Source organism: Manihot esculenta, chromosome 1, assembly GCF_001659605.2.
Source record: "Manihot esculenta cultivar AM560-2 chromosome 1, M.esculenta_v8, whole genome shotgun sequence".
NCBI classification, from domain to species: Eukaryota; Viridiplantae; Streptophyta; class Magnoliopsida; order Malpighiales; family Euphorbiaceae; genus Manihot; species Manihot esculenta.
Window position 1 is genome coordinate 5,019,020 of NC_035161.2, and position 21,360 is coordinate 5,040,379.

Consider the following 21,360-nt stretch of genomic DNA (forward strand, 5'->3'; position numbering starts at 1 on the left):
TATTATAAATAGCCATTTTCTTAACCGTTTGAAGCACTTTTTAATTTTCGAGAATTTAATAAAAAATTTTAATTTTTAATATTTTTGAATTTTATCTTAATCAAATAATATTGATTAAAACTGGAGTTTAAATAGTGCTGTTTTGAAATCCCAATATAATTAATTAATTAGTTATTATTAAATTTAAAATTTTCTACCTAATTAGTTATTATTAAATTTAAAATTCTCTACCCATTTATTTTTTAAAATAATTTATATATGAAAAAAATGTTTTCAATACAAAATGCTTTTCATGATTTTTTTAAAAGTACTTATTTTCATTGTTTGATTTAATTTTAAAATAGAGAAATTTATAATTTAGTCCCTGAATATTGCCATTATTAACAAGTCAGTCCCTATATTTTTAGAAACCTATTAAAACGTCCTTATCTTTTCTCTCCGTCAACGAAATAGTCATTCCGTCTATTTTTGCCGTTAAAAATATAGTAAAAGACCAAATTATCCCCCCCCTTCTTTTCCTCCTCCTCCTCCTCCTTTTTCTTCTTCATCAATTCTTCCTTGTTCTTCTGCTTCTGCTTCATCTTCTGCATCTGCATCTGCTTCTTCTTCTTCTTCTTCTTCTTCTTCTTCTTCTTCTTCTTCTTCTTCTTCTTCTTCTTCTTCTTCTGCTTGTTCTTCTTCTTCTTCTTCTTCTTCTTCTTCTTCTTCTTCTTCTTCTTCTTCTTCTTCTTCTTCTGCTTGTTCTTCTTCTTCTTCTTCTTCTTCTTCTTCTTCTTCTTCTTCTTCTTCTTCTTCTTCTTCTTCTTCTTCTTCTTCTTCTTCTTCTTCTTCTTTTTCTTCTCCTTCTTCTTCTTTTTCTTCTTTTTCATCATCATCATCATCATCATCATCTTCTTCTTTTTTGAGGAGGAGGAGGAGGAGGAGGAGGAGGAGGAGGAGGAGGAGGAGGAGGAGGAGGAATGACTATTTCGTTGACGGAAAGAAACGATAAGGACGTTTTAATAGATGTGAGAAAAGATAGGGATTATTTCGTTGACAAAAAAAAACGATAAGGACGTTTTAATAGATATGAGAAAAGATAATGACGTTTTAATAGATTTCTGAAAATATAGGGAGAAACGATTTCGTTGACGGAAAGAAACGATGAGGAGGGACTATTTCGTTAACGGAAAGAAACGATAAGAACGTTTTAATAGATATGAGAAAAGATAGGGACTATTTCATTGACGGAAAGAAATGATAAGGACGTTTTAATAGATATGAAAAAAAATAAAAACGTTTTAATAGATTTTTGAAAATGTAGAGACTGACTTGTTAATAATAGCAATATCCAAGGGCTAAATAAGATGTTTTATTTGAGGGTAAAATTGGATTTTAAAATTTTTTCCTTTATCTAATTTTAATGGAAAAGAAGACGGAAGGACTATTTCGTTGACGGAAAGAAAAGATAAGAATGTTTTAATAGGTTTTTAAAAATACAGGGACCGACTTGTTAATAATGGTAATATTCAGGGACTAAATTATAAATCTCTCTTTAAAATATAAAGTATTACATTAATAAATTTACATAGTAATATTAATAAAATTTAAAATACTGAAAATGTATCTAAAATAATCTTATTTGAAAATAAATTAATAAAAAAATTATTGATATTATTTAATATTTCATTATAGATATGAATTTAAAAGATATTAAGAGAAGAGAAAAAGTAAAAAGAGAGAAAGGAGAAGAGTGAGAATTAAGAATGAGATTTTGGTGGAGGAGATTGTTTGCCTTGACATTGTTGTGGTAGTTTCTTTAAATATCTTTTTATAGATTCGATATTTTGATCGGTGAGGTGATACTTTTAAATCTATTTTTTCTCTTCCTTTTCATTTGTTTCAGATTTTCATCGTTTATAATTCCCTTCACTTCGTCGGTATGATTGTTTAGATATTATTAACGATAGTTTAGTTCTTTTTTTAGATATTATTAATGATGATTTAGTATGGTGTTTGCTATTTTTAAGGTTTCTAAATTATGACCAGTTGAGTTTATATTTTGATTTGATGATAATTCTTTAGATTTGATTTAGTTGGTTTAATTAGTTTAATTTGATTTCATTATTTCTTATGGACTTGAGAATGTTTAATTCTCATGTAATGTAACTTTTACCGATATGGTTTTTAGTAATGCAATTTGCATGTTATAAAAAAAAAAGTTAAAATTATTTTTTTATATAAAAAATTATTTATTTGTGTATTAATTTATGATAAACAGGATTTAGATAAGTATTTTTAAAAATAAAAATCCAGGTGGCAGCTTGATAACGACTCATCGTCATCGAGCGCATAGGAAGTAGCAAAACTTTCAAGCAAGCAGAAGCGTTGCTTTACTTATCCACCTACTTGCAGAGTCACTCTTCAGAGCATCAGCATCATCTTCATCTACTCTCTTCGCAGTTCTCACGCTAACCTAATCCTCTTCTCCCATTCCCTTTTCAATCTCTCTCTCTCTCTCTCTCTCATCCAATGGATAACAAGGTCCTCGACGCCATCTCCGTCTCCGATATTGAAGCTCTCGGCATATCTTCTCCGCTAGCTCATAAGCTCTGCAAGGATGTCGCTGATATTGTCGCTAATTACGGCGCCGCCACTCCCCAAACTTGGACTCACATCTCCAAACACGTCCTTCATCCTGACCTCCCTTTCTCCTTTCATCAGATGATGTTTAATGCTTGCTACAAGGATTTCGGCACCGATCCGCCTGCTTGGTCTCCTGACCTGTAAATCCGGCCTCTCTCCATTCTCTTCTTTTATTTATTTTTTAAAAAACCCCAATTTTTTGAAAAGAATAGGGAAGCATTTATTCTCTTGAAGTATGAATTTTGTCCTTGTTGCTTGGATAGGAAGAGTGCTGCATTGACGAATGTAGGCCACCTCTTAGAGAGGCGTGGAAAAGAGTTTCTGGGTTCTCTGTATGTGGATCCCATTTCGAGTTTCTCTGCCTTTCAGGAATTTTCTGTTTCCAACCCTGAGGTGGGAATTGCATTTTCATAGTGAAGGTTTTTTTTTTTTTTTTTTTCTACCTTTGCTAGTTTGAATTTGGTGCCAATTTGAGTCTCTTCTGATTGTTTTTCATACCATTTGGCCTATCAGCTTTATTGGAAAACTGTGCTGGATGAAATGAACATATCATTTTCAGTGCCGGCTCAATGTATTTTACTTGAAAACTCATATGGAGAAAGCCCAGGTGGGCAATGGCTTCCTGGAGCATATGTCAATCCTGCAAAGAATTGCTTGAGCTTGAATTGTAAAAGAACTTTGGATGATACGGTAATAAGATGGCGTGATGAAGGAAGTGATGAACTGCCTTTAAGCAGCATGACACTTGACGAATTGCGCACTGAGGTTTGGTATGCTGCTTTTCGTTTTATCAAGTTTGTCCATTATGCTAGACAAATGGCGTGTTTGGCATTGGGTTTGGCACTCAAAATGTTTATTTTAGATGCGGTTGAAAAAAAGCATTTTGGAAAAATGTTTTATTATTTTGTTGTTCTTATGACTTAAATTATATAAAAAATAATTTTAAATGATTTTTTGATATTTTCTAAATATTATTTTTAAGGAAATGCTTCTCTCAGCTCCAATAACAATGCCAAACAGACCCTAAATTTTTATTCCCTTTTTCTGTTCAGTAGTCAGTTAAATAATGGGGATGACCGCTTCCCCATGAAGTATAGGGACGTCAATTTATTAAAATCTCAAAACATCATGAATATGGACATGCATTGTTATTAAGTAGGTGCTGCATTGATTTTCCAATGTACTAGTGGAATTTATAGCATGTGGTGTTTGTTAAGTTGTTTGTTTTGCATGCCATGTAATTGCGTGGTTGTCATCTCTGTTTCTGTGTTTATTGGTCTGGATGGAGCAAAATGACATAAAAATATTCATGTAGTTAATCCTGTTTATTTGAGATTATGACTTCCGGGTTAATTATATTAATTTTTGGTTGTTTCCGTTTACTCCAATATTATTTGCATTGTAGTTCTTTCTATAATATATTTAGAGGTAATTTTGTCGATTTTTTTTGTTAGTTTTTTTTTTGTTTTTAACTTAACCGAACTATTTGAGAACTTTCAGATTAGTGATTGGCTGATTGCATGATGCAGTTCATCATTTTATGGGAATTATGCTTTTTGGGATCTGTGGAAGCACATAATATAATGATATTAATCTACTTTTTTTTTCTTGAATTATGAATTTAGAAGATGCATTTCACTTTTCTTAACCAATCCTAAAGCAAGATTCTGTTTTGCACTATTACTTTGTAGGTTAGTTGCATATGCACTCAACAGACTGGGTTTGGATAGAGGATCTGCCATTGCCATTGATATGCCAATGAACGTCAAGTCTGTGGTCATCTACCTAGCCATTGTTCTGGCGGGATATGTAGTTGTATCTATTGCTGATAGTTTTGCTCCATTGGAGATAGCAACAAGGCTTAAAATTTCAGAAGCAAAAGCCATATTTACTCAGGTTGTTATTTATTTCCTCATGTTGAAGTATGAAGCCTCAGTTGTTAAAATTTTCAGTATTATATTTGGGCTTCTTGACATTAAAGTCAACAAATTTCGAATTTCCTATTTGTTTTTTTATTTTATATCTGAGCAAACAGCTGAGAATTTGGCTTTTTTGGTCTATGAATATGCTGAAGAATAACAGATTCAGACGTTGAGTGGTTCTCAGTTGTTGATATCCATTGGCACTTCATTAATGTTAGATTCGCTTCCCTGAGTTCCATATTATTGTATGAGTCCAAATGCATTAGCTTTTTCTCTCTTACTCTACCTAGTCATAACAACTTAGGCTTATGATGAGATTGCATTTTGAAGATAGAAGCTGAGAGAGTGAGAGTATTTTTGTCTTCTTTTTTTTTTTTCTCTGGTTATTTTATTATAATTATGTAGCCCTTATTAAGCTCTGAGGTGAACTACTATGATTTTTTTTAAGTCCCTTGTTGTATTATTTTTACCTTTTCCTTTTGCATGGTAATTGGATCCTTGAAAACTTTTTTTGTCCCCTCTTTCTCTTAGGATCTTATAATTCGTGGCGACAAAAGTATTCCCTTGTACAGGTGAAGTACTGATCACCTTCTAGTCAGATAATTAAGTTTTTAGTTTCTCTGTGCGCGCATGTGTGTGTGTGTTTGTGTGCACGTGCACGCGCCACAGTATCTCACAATTAACTTCAATTCTGCAGTAGAGTTGTGGATGCTCAATCACCTATGGCAGTTGTTATTCCTGCAAAAGGTTCTAGCTTCAGCATGAAATTGCGAGATGGAGACATTTCTTGGCATGATTTCCTAGAAAGAGTTGAGAATAGAAGGTATTTCTTTTAGTCTCAATGTTCGATTAATTTTACAGGGCCAATCTGAACCTATATTTGCCATTATTTTCTCCTTCTCTTTTCTATAGATTTTGCAAATAGGAATACTGTGTAGCCTGCTTTTTGAGTTTCACATTCAAACATCTTGATGATATATGGTTTTATATTTGGACAAAAGAAAAGATATATGGTTTTTTATTTGTTCATTGATTATTTTAATGAGATGAATGATATTTTTTTGGCATTCGAGGAGTAATATGTGTGATAATTGGTGCAAAAGGGCATGAAAGTTTAGAAGCGTTGAATTCATGGGTAATGTTTTGCTTTTTGACACTCTTAGAAAGACATTGTTCTTTCAAATAATCCAAATTATTGGAGCTATCTTGTTTCATCTAATATTCCTGCATAGTGTGAGATGTAATTTATGAAATGTTGAAATTGCTATCTTTAAACTTGAATAAACTTCTTGGGTTCTCTAATTTTTGTTTCTTAATACCTGGCATAGCAGGTAGCCAGTGACAGTCATCCTGAACATTTGAATCACATAGAGCAGGATATAGGAAATACTGTGCAATTAATTTCATGAAAACTGCATGAGAAAATAGTTTAACCTTTATGCTGTTGACAGATTACAAAGTCTAGTGATGTGTCATGAGTGATGAGATACAATATAAATTAGTAGATAGGTTAGAAAACATAGTGAAAATATTAAACCTGTTGTATGAGTCCAGGGTCCTGCCTGAAAGTCACCAGACCTAGGTTTTGTTATTTAGCTTGGGCCAATACAATTGTACATATAATTTTTATTAGTATATACATAAGAGTTGCAAAATGAGTTTTTTAGTTTGAAATACTAGTAGTGCAGACCTGATGTTAATATTGCATCTGCTCATCTTTAGCATCTATCCTGCAGAGGAGATGAATTTGCTGCTGTGGAACAACCAATAGAAGCATTTACAAACATCCTCTTCTCATCTGGAACTACAGGTTGAAAACTATCTATCTTAGCTTTTTCTTTAATTCTTACATGCAAAATTATCTTTGCTGGATCTGCGAGATTAGATCTTTATCTTTGATGGCAATCTTATCCCAAAAGGATGAAGTAGATTACTTGAATTTTTGTTATAAGCTCTTTAATTCATATAAGGTCCTTTATGTCATCTAACCAAAAAAGAAAAAAAAAACGCTTCGTAATTACTAGGTTCAGCAGGGTTAACTAAAATTCTGGGAGGTTAAATGAGGAAATTCTTTCCTACCCTTCTATGCTAAGAATACTGCCAATAGCAACTGACTTGCTGTTCAACCACAGGATGAATTTCTCCTTCATCCTCCATAATTGGTGGCGACTCTGTCCTATCAAATACCAAAATAAATAAATAAATAATGACTCCATTATTTGAGAAGTGTTATAGATTATAGGAAGTAAATATATTAATATAGGAAGTAAATATTGATAGATGAGTTAATTGCTTAATCTTAGGGATTGTATAATCATAGACTTGATTTTCCTTCCTGTTTAGATACCGTCTTTTATATATAAATAGGTTGTAATCTTTATTATGAAACACAATAAACAAAATATTATATTTCTACATGGTATTAGAGCCACCCTGGGTCAGACAAATTGTGCGGAACTAGTGGGTCTGCGAGGAAAGGGCTACTCGTGTGAGACGAGATGGAGGCTTTTTTTGATACTATTCATTTAGGTTACCCATAAAGAGTAACTTTTGGAAACTTAGGGCTCTGTTTATTTGGGTTACCCATAAAAGGGTAACATTTGGAGAACTAGGGCTCTGTTTATTTGGGTTACCCATAAAAGGGTAACATTTGGAGACTTAGGGTTCTGTTCATTTGGTTACTCATAAAAGGGTAACATTTGGAGACTTAGGGCTATGTTCATTTGGGTTACTCGTAAAAGGTAACATTTGGAGACTTAGGGCTCTATTCATTTGGTTACGGTAACATTTGGAGATTTAAGGCTCTGTTCAATTGGGGTACTCTGTTCATTTGGGTTATCCATAAAGGGTAACATTTGGAGACCTAGGGCTCTGTTCATCAGGTACTGTTCACGGGAATTATTCATCGGGTACTGTTCACGAGTACTGTTCATCGAAGTACTGTTTACGGATTCGAAATTCTATTCACAGTGAGGTGATTAGTCTTATTAATCATTCTGAATTTGTTAAAGAATTAATGGAGTATTTGGAATTTCTATATTCTGGCAAAGGGAATATTTCTCGTATTTATGATGTGTGTAAGACGTTTTACCAAGATGAGAAAATGTGGTCTCCCGTTCTAGTGCTGAACCTGAATGGCGAGTCATGGCAAAAACCGTTTGTGAAGTTTTGTGGGTACGTCAATTATTGGAAGAAGTTGGGTTCACAAATTCGGTGTCTGCTAAGTTGTATGGGACGAGTTGATTATATATGTAACAAGTTGGGCATGATTAACATTTATGCTCCAACTAGAGAGGGAGTGTTATAGATTATAGGAAGTAAATATATTAATATAGGAAGTAAATATTGATAGATGGGTTAATTGCTTAATCTTAGGGATTGTATAATCATATACTTGATTTTCCTTCCTGTTTAGATACCGTCTTTTATATATAAATAGGTTGTAATCTTTATTATGTGTTATAAGTTATAGAAAGTAAATATGTTAATATAGGAAGTAAATATTGATAGATGGGTCAGTTGCTTAATCCTAGGGATTTTATAATCATAGACTTGATTTTCCTTCCTATTTAGATACCCTCTCTCATGTATAAATAGATTGTAATCTCTATTGTGAAATACAACAAATATTATCATTCTACATGGTATCAGAGCAGAGATTTAATTTTTATCTTCCGTCAAAGTTTTTTAAGAAAAAAAAAAAAAAATTTTTTTTGGAGACTTAGGGCTCTGTTTATTTGGGTTACCCATAACGGGTAATATTTGGATCTCACCATCGCTGGAGCCGCCACATCGTTCCCTTGTCAGATCTGAGGTTTATTTGCCGTTCGGGTTTTGGGGAGGTGTTTTTATCGGTACTGTTCACGGATACTGTTCATCGGTACTGTTCACGAGTACTGTTCATCGACACTGTTCACGCCGGGTACTGTTTTCTGATTCTGTGTTTCTTTTGTTGCTGTCGTTTTGGGTTTGTTGTCATGGTTGAAGTGAAAACCACCACCGTAACTGATGTGATTCCTATGATGACTAAAATCACGGAACACAAATTGAATGGATCTTCCAATCCATGGTTTTAAATCGCGATCGCGGCCGCGGTCGCGGATAACGGAAACAGGTCTGTAACAGCCGTAACGTAACGGTAACGGCCTGGCGCTACGCAAATTTTTCAAATCAATTTGCAAAGTTCATAAAATGATATGATATCAATAGATTTAATTCAGAACAATGTATACAAATATATAATAAACATAAATATATCAAATATATTACTATTTAGCTTAAATTAAATGCCATATAGGAAATTACCAACCTCACTACCACCAAAAAGAACGTCGTGCAGGTTCTTGTTGGTCTTGACTTTGGCTCTCTGAGCTTTGATCATTAAGGTGATGCTGCTGATGTTGATAGTATTGTTGTGGATCAAAACTGAATAAAGAACCACCACCCATAATATCATTAGGATCACCATAAGTTGGCTGAGGGTATGATAAAGCTGACTCTGCTCCTGATAAGGGGTAATATGAATATGCAGGAGGATAATTTGTTGGATATGGCACCCCTCTAAATTGGCCATGGAACCCATAATTTGATGAAGTATCTTCAGATGATGAGCTACCACCAGGTCCACCACCATACATAAAATTTGGATTATGCGTGCCAGCGTTGTATCCATAATTTAATGAATCAATTGACCCCTCCTCCTCATATGCAACATCCTTACCTCTTGTTTGGGATGTTTCAGCACCACCAGTACTAGAACTATGAGAGCCTCGTGATCTTTGATATGTACGCATCGGAGATGGTTCAGAAGCAATTCTAATTCCACTTTGTCTTTGACTAGGTGGATCTTGTGAACTACGACTACCACCTCCTTCAACTGTGGTTCCTCCTCCACCTTGATCACCACCACCATCATCATCATCACTACTAGAGCTGGATAAAATAAAAGAATCATCATCACCAGCAGTACCTTGTTGTCCTTGAGTTTGAGTGGCAGATTCAGACTGTGATGGAGCATTACCCGCCTCTTCATCATCTAACCATGGATTTGGTTGCCCATCAAGCAATGGAGATTCCCTTTCCTCCAACCAAGAGTTTAACGGATCATCTTCTTCAAAAATATAATCCAAATTAATTGGATCGTAGCTCCTGTCTAACTCCTGTTGGCTCTTTCTTGTCACATTTCTGATTTTCAGCCTCATGTTGTAGTGCACAAAGACAAGTGCATGTAATTTTTGATACTTCAATCTGTTTCTTGTCTTTGTGTGAATGAGAGAAAATGTACTCCAATTTCTCTCGCAGTTTGAAGCTGAAGTTGTTTGGCTCAGTACTTTAATAGCAATTTTTCTCAACTCAGGAGCACTTTCTCCATAATTAATCCACCACTCAGCTGCAAAATATTTTAAAATTTTTATTATTTTGATGAACTTAGCTATATAAAAAGGAACGAACAAAAATAATTTATACTTATTTTATAAACTTAGTACCTGGATTAGTGAACTTAATTGCCTTTTGCGCCAAAGCTGTTCCAAAACTCTCTATTTTGTCCCGAAAAAGTAGGGCCTACATGTTCCAAATTCCAGTAAGTTAACTTCAAGTTTAAAAGCAACAGTTCAAGCTTCAAGCCTTCAACTACACTAACATAGTAGTAACACTAGAGAATTAGCTTGTTAGTTGTTACTTACTTGATTTAATGCTTTTCCTTGATTTACTAAATCCCCCTCTAGACGTTGAATCACATTTTTGAGACCCAACATGATCTCATTATCATTTCCAATATCATGTGGGCCATATTGATATTGAGGATTTAGAAAATATCCTGCAAAATAAAATATGAAGATAGATAATAAGTTATCTTTTAATTTAACAATTTAACTTTCTAAACTATCAAATTATAATATAATGTTCTTACCAGCGGCATGTAAGTCATGATGCAATTGAAAATTCCATCTATGATCAATTATTCTCCAATATTCCAAATAGCTTCTACAATTTTTTTGAATAGCCAATTTTGCTCGCTCCATTGCCTCATATATAAATCCCATTGTTGGCTTGTCATCTCCATCAACTAATCTTAAAACCTTCAGGAGAGGTTCTTGAACTTTCATTATTTGTTGTGCCCTCTCCCAAAAGTTTCTTCCTTCGTTGCCTAAGCCAAGCACAATTTTCTTGGCTTCATGCGCTGGACCACTTGTTGCTTGCCCATATTTACTCATTATCCATTGCTCCGATTCAAACATATTCCTTAGCCCCACCCTATAACGGACAATAGACTCTAAAGCAATGAAGTTTGTGGCAAATCTAGTGATGCCAGGTCGAATAATATCTCTATTGTCCGTGAATTTCTTCATATAATTGACTACCCAATTATGATTATAAATAAATTGAGTAATTACCTTGGCTTGGTCAATTATTTTTTTCACACTCTTCTTCTTTCCAATATCTTCCAAAATCAAATCAATACAATGAGCACTACAAGCAGTCCAATATAGATTAGGAAATTTCTCCATTAGTTTCTTCCCTCCTAATTTAATGGCAGCTTCATTATCCGTTACCACTTGGACAACTTTTTGAGGGCCAATTTCTTCCACTACTTCTTTCATAATTTTAAAATAGTATTCTCCATCTTTATGCTCCACATTGGATGCATCAACAGACTTGTGGAACACTGTGCCTCTGTTTGAGTAGACAAGGAAATTTACTATACTCATACGTGTTGGCCCACTCCAACCATCACACATTATGGTAACTCCCCTCTCCTTCCATATTCCATCAAATGAGGCTATATATTTTTTCATCTCATTGTACTCATTTTTCAAATAAACTTCTGCAATTTCATAAGCACTAGGTGGAGATACATTAGGCCCGATTTCTGCTGCTGTTCTTAAAAGTGGTTTTGTCCACGGTGACTCAACAATACTGAAGGGAAGTCTATTATGTATAACAAAATTTCCAAATGCTTTCAACATTTTCTCCTTCTGTGCCTTCAACCATTTACTTTTTAATTTTGGCTGCTTTTGTTGAGCTCTGCTTCTCTCTATCTCAACTTCTGTGGCAGCCAACCGAGATGCCGGTGTAGATACTTCTGCATATCTTTGTGCTTCTCTACCTCTCTCACGTGTAGTAGCAGAACGACCCAACACTTGTCTGCTACTACCACCAACATCAAATCTAGATCTAGTTCTCCTTCTAAATTCATCTTCTTCCAATTGTCTCATGCTCGCCCGTCTCGCCATTTCCATTTCGATGTCCTCCTCCTCCTCCTCCTCCTCTTCATCATCTTCGATTCTATTTATATTCATAATTTCTTCTTCTAATTCTCTTTCTCTTTTTTCTTTATCCTTTTTAGCTAATCGGTATTCTTTCAGGACAGCGGCCATATCCTTCTTAACTTGGGAAGAAACTTTCTGACAACCTGCAATTTGACCAGGTATATTAGCCAAGTGCAATTTCAATCTCGTTATTCCACCTGTGACTTTTCTCCCACAGAAATTACAAATCAGTTCTCCTTTTTTCCCTGTAGGTGTTGCAAACTTCCACCCAATATCTTCACTTGGTTTACCACCTCCTTGAGTAGAACTAGAACCACTTCCACGAGGCATTTTCAATATAAATATTTAATAACTGTTCATAAAAATTAAAAGATATCAAATGTCAAATACATGGAAGGCAAATATTTTTTTTCATAACTAATATTTTAATTTTAACCTAACTCCATACATTAATTTCTATTTAACATAAATTATATAAATATGAAATTTTTAATTGTCAGACTACAAGTCTTAGTCTACCACTATTAATTTAACTCAAAACTAACACTTTAATCAACAAAAATTAAAAAAAAAAAAATTACAGCAACTAAAAATAAATTAAATTCATAATAATTTCTGAAAAATAGTCTAAATTAAACTAACAAAAACCATACAATTTATAGATCTAACAAATTAATAGCCTAAAAGTATATTTTTAACTAAAAATTACTAATTTAATCAACAAAAATTAAAAAAAAAAATTACAGCAACTAAAAATAAATTAAATTCATAATGATTTCTGAAAAATAGTCTAAATTAAACTAACAAAAACCATACAATTTATAGATCTAACAAATTAATAGCCTAAAAGTATATTTTTAACTAAAAAATACTAATTTAATCAACAAAAATTAAAAAAAAAAATTACAGCAACTAAAAATAAATTAAATTCATAATAATTTCTGAAAAATAGTCTAAATTAAACTAACAAAAACCATACAATTTATAGATCTAACAAATTAATAGCCTAAAAGTATATTTTTAACTCAAAAATACTAATTTAATCAACAAAAATTAAAAAAAAAAAATTACAGCAACTAAAAATAAATTAAATTCATAATAATTTCTGAAAAAGAGTCTAAATTAAACTAACAAAAACCATACAATTTATAGATCTAACAAATTAATAGCCTAAAAGTATATTTTTAACTCAAAACTACAAATTTAATCTACAAAAATTAAAAAAAAAAAATACAGCAACTTTAATTAAAAATACACAGAAATATTAACTCACCTTTTAGAAGAAATTGCCTTGAAATGAAGTAGTTAATGGTAGATTGAAGCTTGTAATTGTAAATGAGAAATGTTTAGGGAAGCTTGAGATTGAGATATTTGAGAGAAAAGGAAGAGAAAGTTGGAAATTTTAGTTGAAAAATGAAGTTGTCTGCTGTGTTTGCTGGAGAAAGAGGGCAAAAGTGGTCATGCATAGCTGGATTCCACAATCTGAACATATTCTCTGCAGGCTGAAATTTTTGTTGGATAAAGTAACGGCCGTTACCGTTACTTCACTGTCGGTAACGGCCGTTACCGTTACGTAACGGCCGTAACGGCCGTTACGGCCGCAATTCAGGGGGGGCCGTTGGGTAACGGCCTAACGGGTAACGGCCCCCCCTGATACCGTTACATAACGGCCGTTACGTTACGTAACGGCCGTTATTTGATACCCTGTTCCAATCAAGGAATTTTGATATCTGCAGATGAGTATGCACAATTCGTCCAATACCAGGCATCTCTAAAATCCTCTAATTCATCCGCTATCACGGCAATTGCCGAGTCAGGTAACTCTACTACATGTCTTGTGTCTTCATCCTCAAAATGGGTTATTGATTCTGGTGCTACCGATCATATGTCAGGTAATTCTACCCTTTTGTCCAATCTTGAGTCTCGTACATCGCCTTCTTATGTTACTCTTGCTGATGGCACTAAATCTTCTGTCATTGGTTCTGGTCATGTCAACTTAACCCCCTTCTCTTTCTATATCCTCTGTGTTATGTCTCCCTAAGTTCGCATTTAATTTGTTTTCCGTTAGTAAACTCACTCGTGCATTGAATTGTTGTGTCTCATTCTTTCCTGATCACTGTGTTTTTCAGGATCTTTCGACGAAGCAGATTATTGGTAGAGGGAGTGAGTCAGAGGGTCTTTATGTCTTGGATCAGCAACTACCTCGATCTCCTCGATCTCTGGTATGCTCCACGCGTTTAACACCTTTTGATGTTCATTGTCGTTTGGGGCATCCTTCTCTCTCAGTTTTAAAGAAGTTATATCCACAGTTTCATTCTTTGTCTACTCTAGATTGTGAGTCTTGTCAATTTGCCAAACATCATCGTTTACCTACACTGCCTCGAGTCAATAAACGGGCTTCGTCTCCCTTTGAGTTAGTACATTCAGATGTTTGGGGTCCTTGTCCTGTTGTGTCTAAGTCTGGCTTTAAGTATTTTGTTACTTTTGTTGATGATTTCTCTCGTACTACTTGGTTATTTTTAATGAAGAGTCGTTTAGAATTATTTTCTGTTTTTTGTGCATTTTATGTTGAAATCCAAACCCAATTCAATACTTCCATCCGTATATTGCAAAGTGATAATGCTAAAGAGTATCTCTCTGGGGAATTTCAATCTTATTTGTTACAAAAAGGGATTCTTCATCAGTCATCTTGTGTTGCCACTCCTTCACAAAATGGAGTTGCTGAAAGAAAAAATCGACATCTTCTTGAAGTAGCCAGAGCTCTCTTATTCCAAATGAAGGTACCTAAATGTTTTTGGGCTGATGCTGTATCCACTGCTTGTTTTTTGATCAATCGCATGCCTTCCTCCATCCTTCATGGTGATATCCCTTATAACATTTTGTTTCCCACTAAATCTTTGTTTCCTATTGAGCCACGTATGTTTGGTTGTACATGTTTTGTTCGTGATGTTCGTCCACAGGTTACTAAATTGGATCCTAAATCACTCAAATGTGTCTTCCTTGGCTACTCTCGACGTCAGAAAGGGTATCGTTGTTTTTCTCCTGATCTGAATCGGTATCTTGTGTCTGCGGATGTAACATTCTTTGAGTCCACTCCATTTTTTCCGCCATCATCTGTTTATAACACCGAGGGGGAGGAAGATGACCTCTTGTTATACACTGTTCGCTCTTTGTCTCCTCAGACTACTCCTACACCTTTCGCTCATGTGCCAGGTCGCCCTCCCATCTTTCATGTGTATTCCAGACGCTTAGAGGACTCTGACTCCGTTCCGCTACCTGCTTCTTCGTCGACAGATCCTGCTCCCACTGATCCTTCACCGTCTGATTTGGATTTGCCCATTGCTCTTCGCAAAGGTAAACGTACTTGCACTTATCCTATTTCATCTTGTGTCTCTTATGATCAATTATCCTCCTCTTCTCGTTGTTTTGTCACTGCTTTAGATTCTATTTCAATTCCCAAAACTGTTATTGAGGCTTTGTCCCATCCTGGTTGGCGTGCTGCAATGGAAGAGGAAATGATGGCCCTTGACACTAATGGTACTTGGGAGTTGATGTCCTTGCCCCCAGGAAAGCGGGCTATTGGGTGCAAATGGGTGTTTGCGGTAAAAGTAAACCCTGATGGATCTATTGCTCGCCTCAAGGCCCGTTTAGTGGCCAAAGGTTATGCACAAACTTATGGAGTTGACTATTCTGATACATTCTCTCCAGTTGCCAAGCTCGCATCTGTCCGATTGTTTATTTCCTTGGCGGCTACTCATGATTGGTCCTTGCATCAACTGGATATTAAAAATGCTTTTCTTCATGGTGATCTTCAGGAGGAGGTTTATATTGAGCAACCACCTGGTTTTGTTGCTCAGGGGGAGTCAGGTAAGGTTTGTAGACTTCGAAAATCCCTTTATGGCTTGAAACAGAGTCCTCGAGCAGGGTTTGGTAGGTTTAGTGAGGTGGTCCAACAGTTTGGAATGAAAATGAGTAAGTGTGATCACTCAGTGTTTTATAGAAATTCTGATAGTGGAGTAATTCTGCTTGTAGTATATGTGGATGATATCGTTATTACAGGAAGTGACATTGCTGGCATCACATCCCTAAAAGAATTTCTTAAAACACAGTTTCATACAAAGGATTTGGGTTCCTTGAAATATTTTTTGGGAATTGAAGTTATGCGGTGTAAGAAAGGCATCTTCTTATCTCAAAGAAAATATGTTCTTGATTTGTTGGCAGAAACAGGAAAATTGGGTGCTAAGCCTTGTAGTACCCCAATGACCCCTAACCTTCAACTTACCACAGAAGACAGTGAGCCATTTGCAGATCCTGGAAGGTACAGAAGATTAGTTGGTAAGCTGAATTATTTGACTGTGACTCGTCCTGATATTGCATATTCAGTGAGTGTGGTAAGTCAGTTTATGTCCTCTCCTACTGTTGCCCAGTGGGATGCTCTGGGACAGATTCTTTATTACCTTAAAGGGGCCCCAGGGCGAGGCCTATTCTATGGTAACCATGGGCACTCAAATATTGAATGCTTTTCTGATGCTGATTGGGCAGGCTCGAAAGTTGATAGGAGGTCAACTACTGGGTATTGTGTTTTTGTGGGAGGTAACTTGGTCTCATGGAAAAGTAAGAAGCAAAATGTGGTCTCCCGTTCTAGTGCTGAATCTGAATATCGAGCCATGGCACAAGCCGTTTGTGAAATCTTGTGGGTACGTCAACTGTTGGAAGAAGTTGGGTTTTCAAATTCGGTGCCTGCTAAGTTGTGGTGTGATAATCAAGCAGCTATCCACATTGCCTCCAATCCAGTATTTCACGAGAGGACCAAACACATCGAGATTGATTGTCATTTTGTTCGTGAAAAGGTTCAACAAAAGATAATATCAACAGAACATATCCGAACTGGAGAACAATTAGGAGATATTTTCACTAAAGCTCTAAATGGGACTCGAGTCGATTATATATGTAACAAGTTGGGCATGATTAACATTTATGATCCAACTTGAGGGGGAGTGTTATAAGTTATAGAAAGTAAATATGTTAATATAGGAAGTAAATATTGATAGATGGGTCAGTTGCTTAATCCTAGGGATTTTATAATCATAGACTTGATTTTCCTTCCTATTTAGATACCCTCTCTCATGTATAAATAGATTGTAATCTCTATTGTGAAATACAACAAATATTATCATTCTACATTATGAAACACAACAAACAAAATATTATATTTCTACAAGAAGCAACTAAGTCTACTCAAACAAAATTTCAATAATCTATTAATTCAATTCCAGAAGTTGCCAAACCAATAGCCTTCATATTTGGGCAAATGTTGCTTAATGTCTGATTAATGGGATTATTTGCTGTTGTAGGGGAACCAAAGGCAATTCCTTGGACCAATGCAACCCCTTTCAAAGCTGCTGCAGATGCATGGTGCCACATGGATATCCACAAAGGAGATGTTGTTGCTTGGCCCACTAATCTTGGGTGGATGATGGGTCCTTGGCTTGTATATGCTTCACTATTAAATGGGGCTTGCATAGCTTTATATAATGGATCACCCCTAGGTTCTGGCTTTGCCAAGTTTGTACAGGTAAAACTCATTTCCTATATGCCACTTTGATATTTCCTTTTCGCAGTTTTTGTTGTTGTAACTTATAATATGACCTTTGGTTGAACTTCGTGGTGCTATGCACATTCTTCTTGCACATGTTGGACTCCAGAACAAAACAACCCGAAAAGCAGTTAAATTGCTCTTCTTTGACAATGGCTTGTCAAAAGTTTTTCAAAATGGACATGTATACATGCATAACTCCTTTGTGATCAGAAGGTCATGAGTTTGAGTCATGAAAATGGTCTCTCTGCAAAAAGCAGGTAGAGGACTTTATATGATGGATGACTATCTCCTGACCCTCTAAGTGGAAAGACTCATGATTTGAGGTGCTCTTTATTGAAAGTTAAAATCTTTCCCATCAAATCCTAACCTCCCCTGGTTCAGTTCAATCAATACCTTATTACCATTCTGTGGCAAAGAAAGTAGTGAGTAGAAGTGCTCAAAGAAGATATGTGCATATTTTAGCTAACTAGCCAATTCATTTCGCTGTTTGCAATGAAGTGCAGCCATCTGCTAACAATCACCACTTTCCTCTTCTTTAAAAGAAAGTGTATTATCATTGTTTTCCTCTTTTTTTCCTTCTCTATTGTTCTTCATTTGTAATGACTGTGTGGGTGATATTAATCTTCCCCCCGAGCTTTACTTCACTTTATCAATTTTTTATGCACCTTTCTTCTTCAATTTAGTGAACTTTTGAGAGAGAGAGAGAGGCAGAGAGAAAGATACTTCACTTTATCAATTTTTTATGCACCTTTCTTCTTCAATTTAGTGAACTTTTGAGAGAGAGAGAGAGGCAGAGAGAAAGATATCATAATTAGAAAAAGAAAAATCATAGTTCTAATTTTTTTCAACAAGCATAATGGTCATGGTTAGGACGTTTGCTAGATGGCAAGATATAAATCTCTTGGAAGCTAATATCTGTGTTCACCGCTTTCATATATCAGTATCATTTGATTCAAATCTTTCATTATTGAATTCAACAGGACTTTAGAAGTTCGCTGTAGTAGGCTAAAGTAAAATTTGGTACTGTCTAAACATAGGCACTTGAGAATTTTTCCTTTTGAAGTTGATATCAATTCCTTGTTAAATTTGATCAGGATGCTGAAGTAACAATGTTGGGTGTGATCCCAAGTATTGTCCGGACATGGAAAAGTGCAAATTCCACAGCAGGCTATGATTGGTCTTCCATTCGGTAAGTTAGTAAGTTTCTAGATGTTACTCTTTGCTGTTTGTTCTCCATATTGGTAGTACTATAAATAGATTAGTGTTTACTTGTGTTTTGTTGTTTCATTGAAGGTTATTTATGTACTTGGCTTTGGCACCTGATACTGACTCAAGATGTATTTATGTTTGTCAAATCTGATAGTTGCTTTGGCTCTACTGGTGAAGCATCTAATATAGACGAATACTTGTGGTTGATGGGAAGAGCTCACTACAAGCCTGTTATTGAATATTGTGGTGGTACAGAGATTGGTGGTGGATTTGTTTCTGGGTCTTTATTGCAGCCTCAATCATTGGCTGCTTTTAGCACACCAGCAATGGGCTGCAGCTTGTTCATTCTTGGTGATGATGGCCATCCAATTGTAAGCACCATATGGACCCCACTTTCAAATGGGAGAAAAGATTAATCCTTGTCAGTTATAGTGAAAATGCAATATTTGAATATGCTTGGCTTGTATTTGTGTTATCTTGTAGGGAATTCTTTATAACTCCCAGGACTGTGAAGTCCAGGCATATGTATAATGCTGTCTACTGGTAACAAGTCTCTGGCATGCATACTTGTCGATTGCATCTTGTAATCAGTGTCCTAATTGAGAAGTATGCTTTTTCCTGCTAACTATAAACTAGTGCACAAGTCACTTGTGTAGTCTTTGAGCTGATATGTAAGAGCTTGCATTCTAATCGGAGCAGTATGACTTCAAATTTGCAGCATGGCATGCTTAACAAATTTTCTGAAACCATATTAAGGAAAGTTTCTGTTTTTCTATCTTTACTAGGGAAAAAAAAAAAGCTTCTCTACTTATGATTTGACTTCTTTGAACAATTAATATTACTTGTATTTTATACATGTACATATATATATATAAATTATGCCTGCACAACTAATTACAACACGACAAACTTCTTATGACTTTATGAGTTCACTGGATTTTTTCACTGCAATTGACTAATTTCTGCCAGATACAATTTGCTTATTCATTGTTTCATCTTCTTAAGTACAGCCACATAATGCACCTGGAATGGGTGAACTGGCTCTTGGTCCTCTGATGTTTGGAGCTTCAAGTTCGCTGCTGAATGCTGACCACTACAATGTGTATTTTAAGGGAATGCCGGTTTGGAATGGGAAAGTGAGTGCTTTTCCTTGCACCTTTATACTAGTTTGTGCGCAAGCACCTTGAGTCTTCAAATATTGATGTCGCCTATGCACAGATTCTTAGAAGGCATGGGGATGTTTTTGAGCGGACTTCTAGGGGATACTATCATGCACATGGTCGTGCAGATGATACAATGAACCTTGGGGGAATTAAGGTATGCATTTTGCGTCAACAGTTTGATCTTCGTACAGGAATGTAGTATCATGCAAAGACTGACTCGGTCTAATCTCCAATCACATGTAGGGAGATGAAAATGTCCCTTTTTCTTGCAAAATTTAAGATGAATCTAGTTTGCATGGATGGTAGAGCTAAGAACTGTAATCCACATTCAGGTCCCACAAATATTTATATATATGGTTTGCTGTGAAAGGAGTTGCATAAGAATTTCTCCTCTCCTTAACAAAGCCATATTCTAGGAAATGTATGCAATTTTACCATGGTGCAGAAGTAGTTAGTCTGTTGATAAATTATACTTGAAATGCTTAACCTGAATGTCAACTTGTGAAAGAATAAAATCAGATGTGAGATGGTTTAGTAAGAAGCAAAGTTGAAGTATGAAAGGATTTCAGAAAGGAATAGGCTTGTAAAATTGTTGTTAGTGTGAATCTGATTGTGTAGAAAATAGGAGTTAGACCCATTCATTTAATTTTATCATCACTATTTTTTTTAGAACCTTTTTTATGAACCTGTTCTGTTCAACCTGCCGGCACAACACGGAAAAGATGAAATGTTAATGAAGTTTGAACTGCAAGTTAATCTTAACAGATGAAAATCCATCTGTGGTTCTTAAACCAATCTTGTTACTGTCAATTCTGTTTGCGCAGGTTAGTTCGGTTGAAATCGAACGCATTTGTAATGCAGTTGATAACAGCATCCTAGAGACAGCTGCCATTGGTGTACCACCTTCTCAAGGGGGACCTGAACGATTGGTAATCGCTGTCGTTTTCAAGAATCCAGATAACACAACCAGAGATTTGGAACAGCTGAGGAAGACTTTCAATTCAGCTGTGCAGAAGAAACTAAATCCTTTATTCAGGGTATTCTTCTTTTTTATTTGTAATTTCTCGTCGGCACATGCCTTTGACCTTCCATTTGGAAACTTGGGTATTTTGGAATTTATATGTAATTTTTATTAAATATAAATGCTTGCATGTGCAGGTTTCCCATGTAGTAGCTCTTCCTACTCTTCCAAGGACAGCAACAAACAAGGTGATGAGAAGGATTTTGAGACAGCAATTTGTTCAACAAGAACAAACTGCTAAACTATGAAAGGTACTTGTAGTTTATCAAATCACTGTACAAAATCCACATTCTATTTTGATACTGTATAAGGATCCTTTCGTCTATTGGCCATAGCCATAGGATTAGGGACGACGGCTACCAGAAATTTAAGTTCTGTATCAAATTACTCTTCAGTATGACAAAATCGAATTGTATAGAGGCTTGGCAATAAATTCAAATAGCTAAAACATGTATTAAAACATTGTTATTACTTGTAATTCAAAAGTTTCTCATCAAATCATTGTACACTACGTTAATATTTTTTTTAAAAAAAAAAAAAAAAAAAAACT

The 21,360-nt window shown here is 35.2% G+C and overlaps 2 protein-coding genes across 2 annotated transcripts; one reads left to right on the forward strand and one right to left on the reverse strand.

Moving 5' to 3' along the window:
- Positions 1 to 2,357: 2,357 nt before the first annotated feature.
- Positions 2,358 to 21,308, forward strand: LOC110624820 (probable acyl-activating enzyme 17, peroxisomal). The gene is made up of 14 exons (XM_021770167.2): positions 2,358 to 2,765; positions 2,889 to 3,018; positions 3,139 to 3,395; positions 4,317 to 4,521; positions 5,079 to 5,119; positions 5,245 to 5,370; positions 6,284 to 6,357; positions 17,173 to 17,393; positions 18,512 to 18,606; positions 18,781 to 18,997; positions 19,637 to 19,762; positions 19,845 to 19,943; positions 20,614 to 20,826; positions 20,948 to 21,308. The coding sequence occupies exons 1-14, from the start codon at positions 2,512 to 2,514 to the stop codon at positions 21,056 to 21,058; spliced, it is 2,169 nt and encodes a 722-aa protein (XP_021625859.1). The 5' UTR covers positions 2,358 to 2,511; the 3' UTR covers positions 21,059 to 21,308.
- LOC122723118 lies at positions 8,436 to 10,601 on the reverse strand. The gene is made up of 3 exons (XM_043954092.1): positions 10,232 to 10,601; positions 10,034 to 10,109; positions 8,436 to 9,936 (listed from the first exon to the last, which is right to left on the reverse strand). The coding sequence occupies exons 1-3, from the start codon at positions 10,301 to 10,303 to the stop codon at positions 8,861 to 8,863; spliced, it is 1,224 nt and encodes a 407-aa protein (XP_043810027.1). The 5' UTR covers positions 10,304 to 10,601; the 3' UTR covers positions 8,436 to 8,860.
- Positions 21,309 to 21,360: the final 52 nt, after the last annotated feature.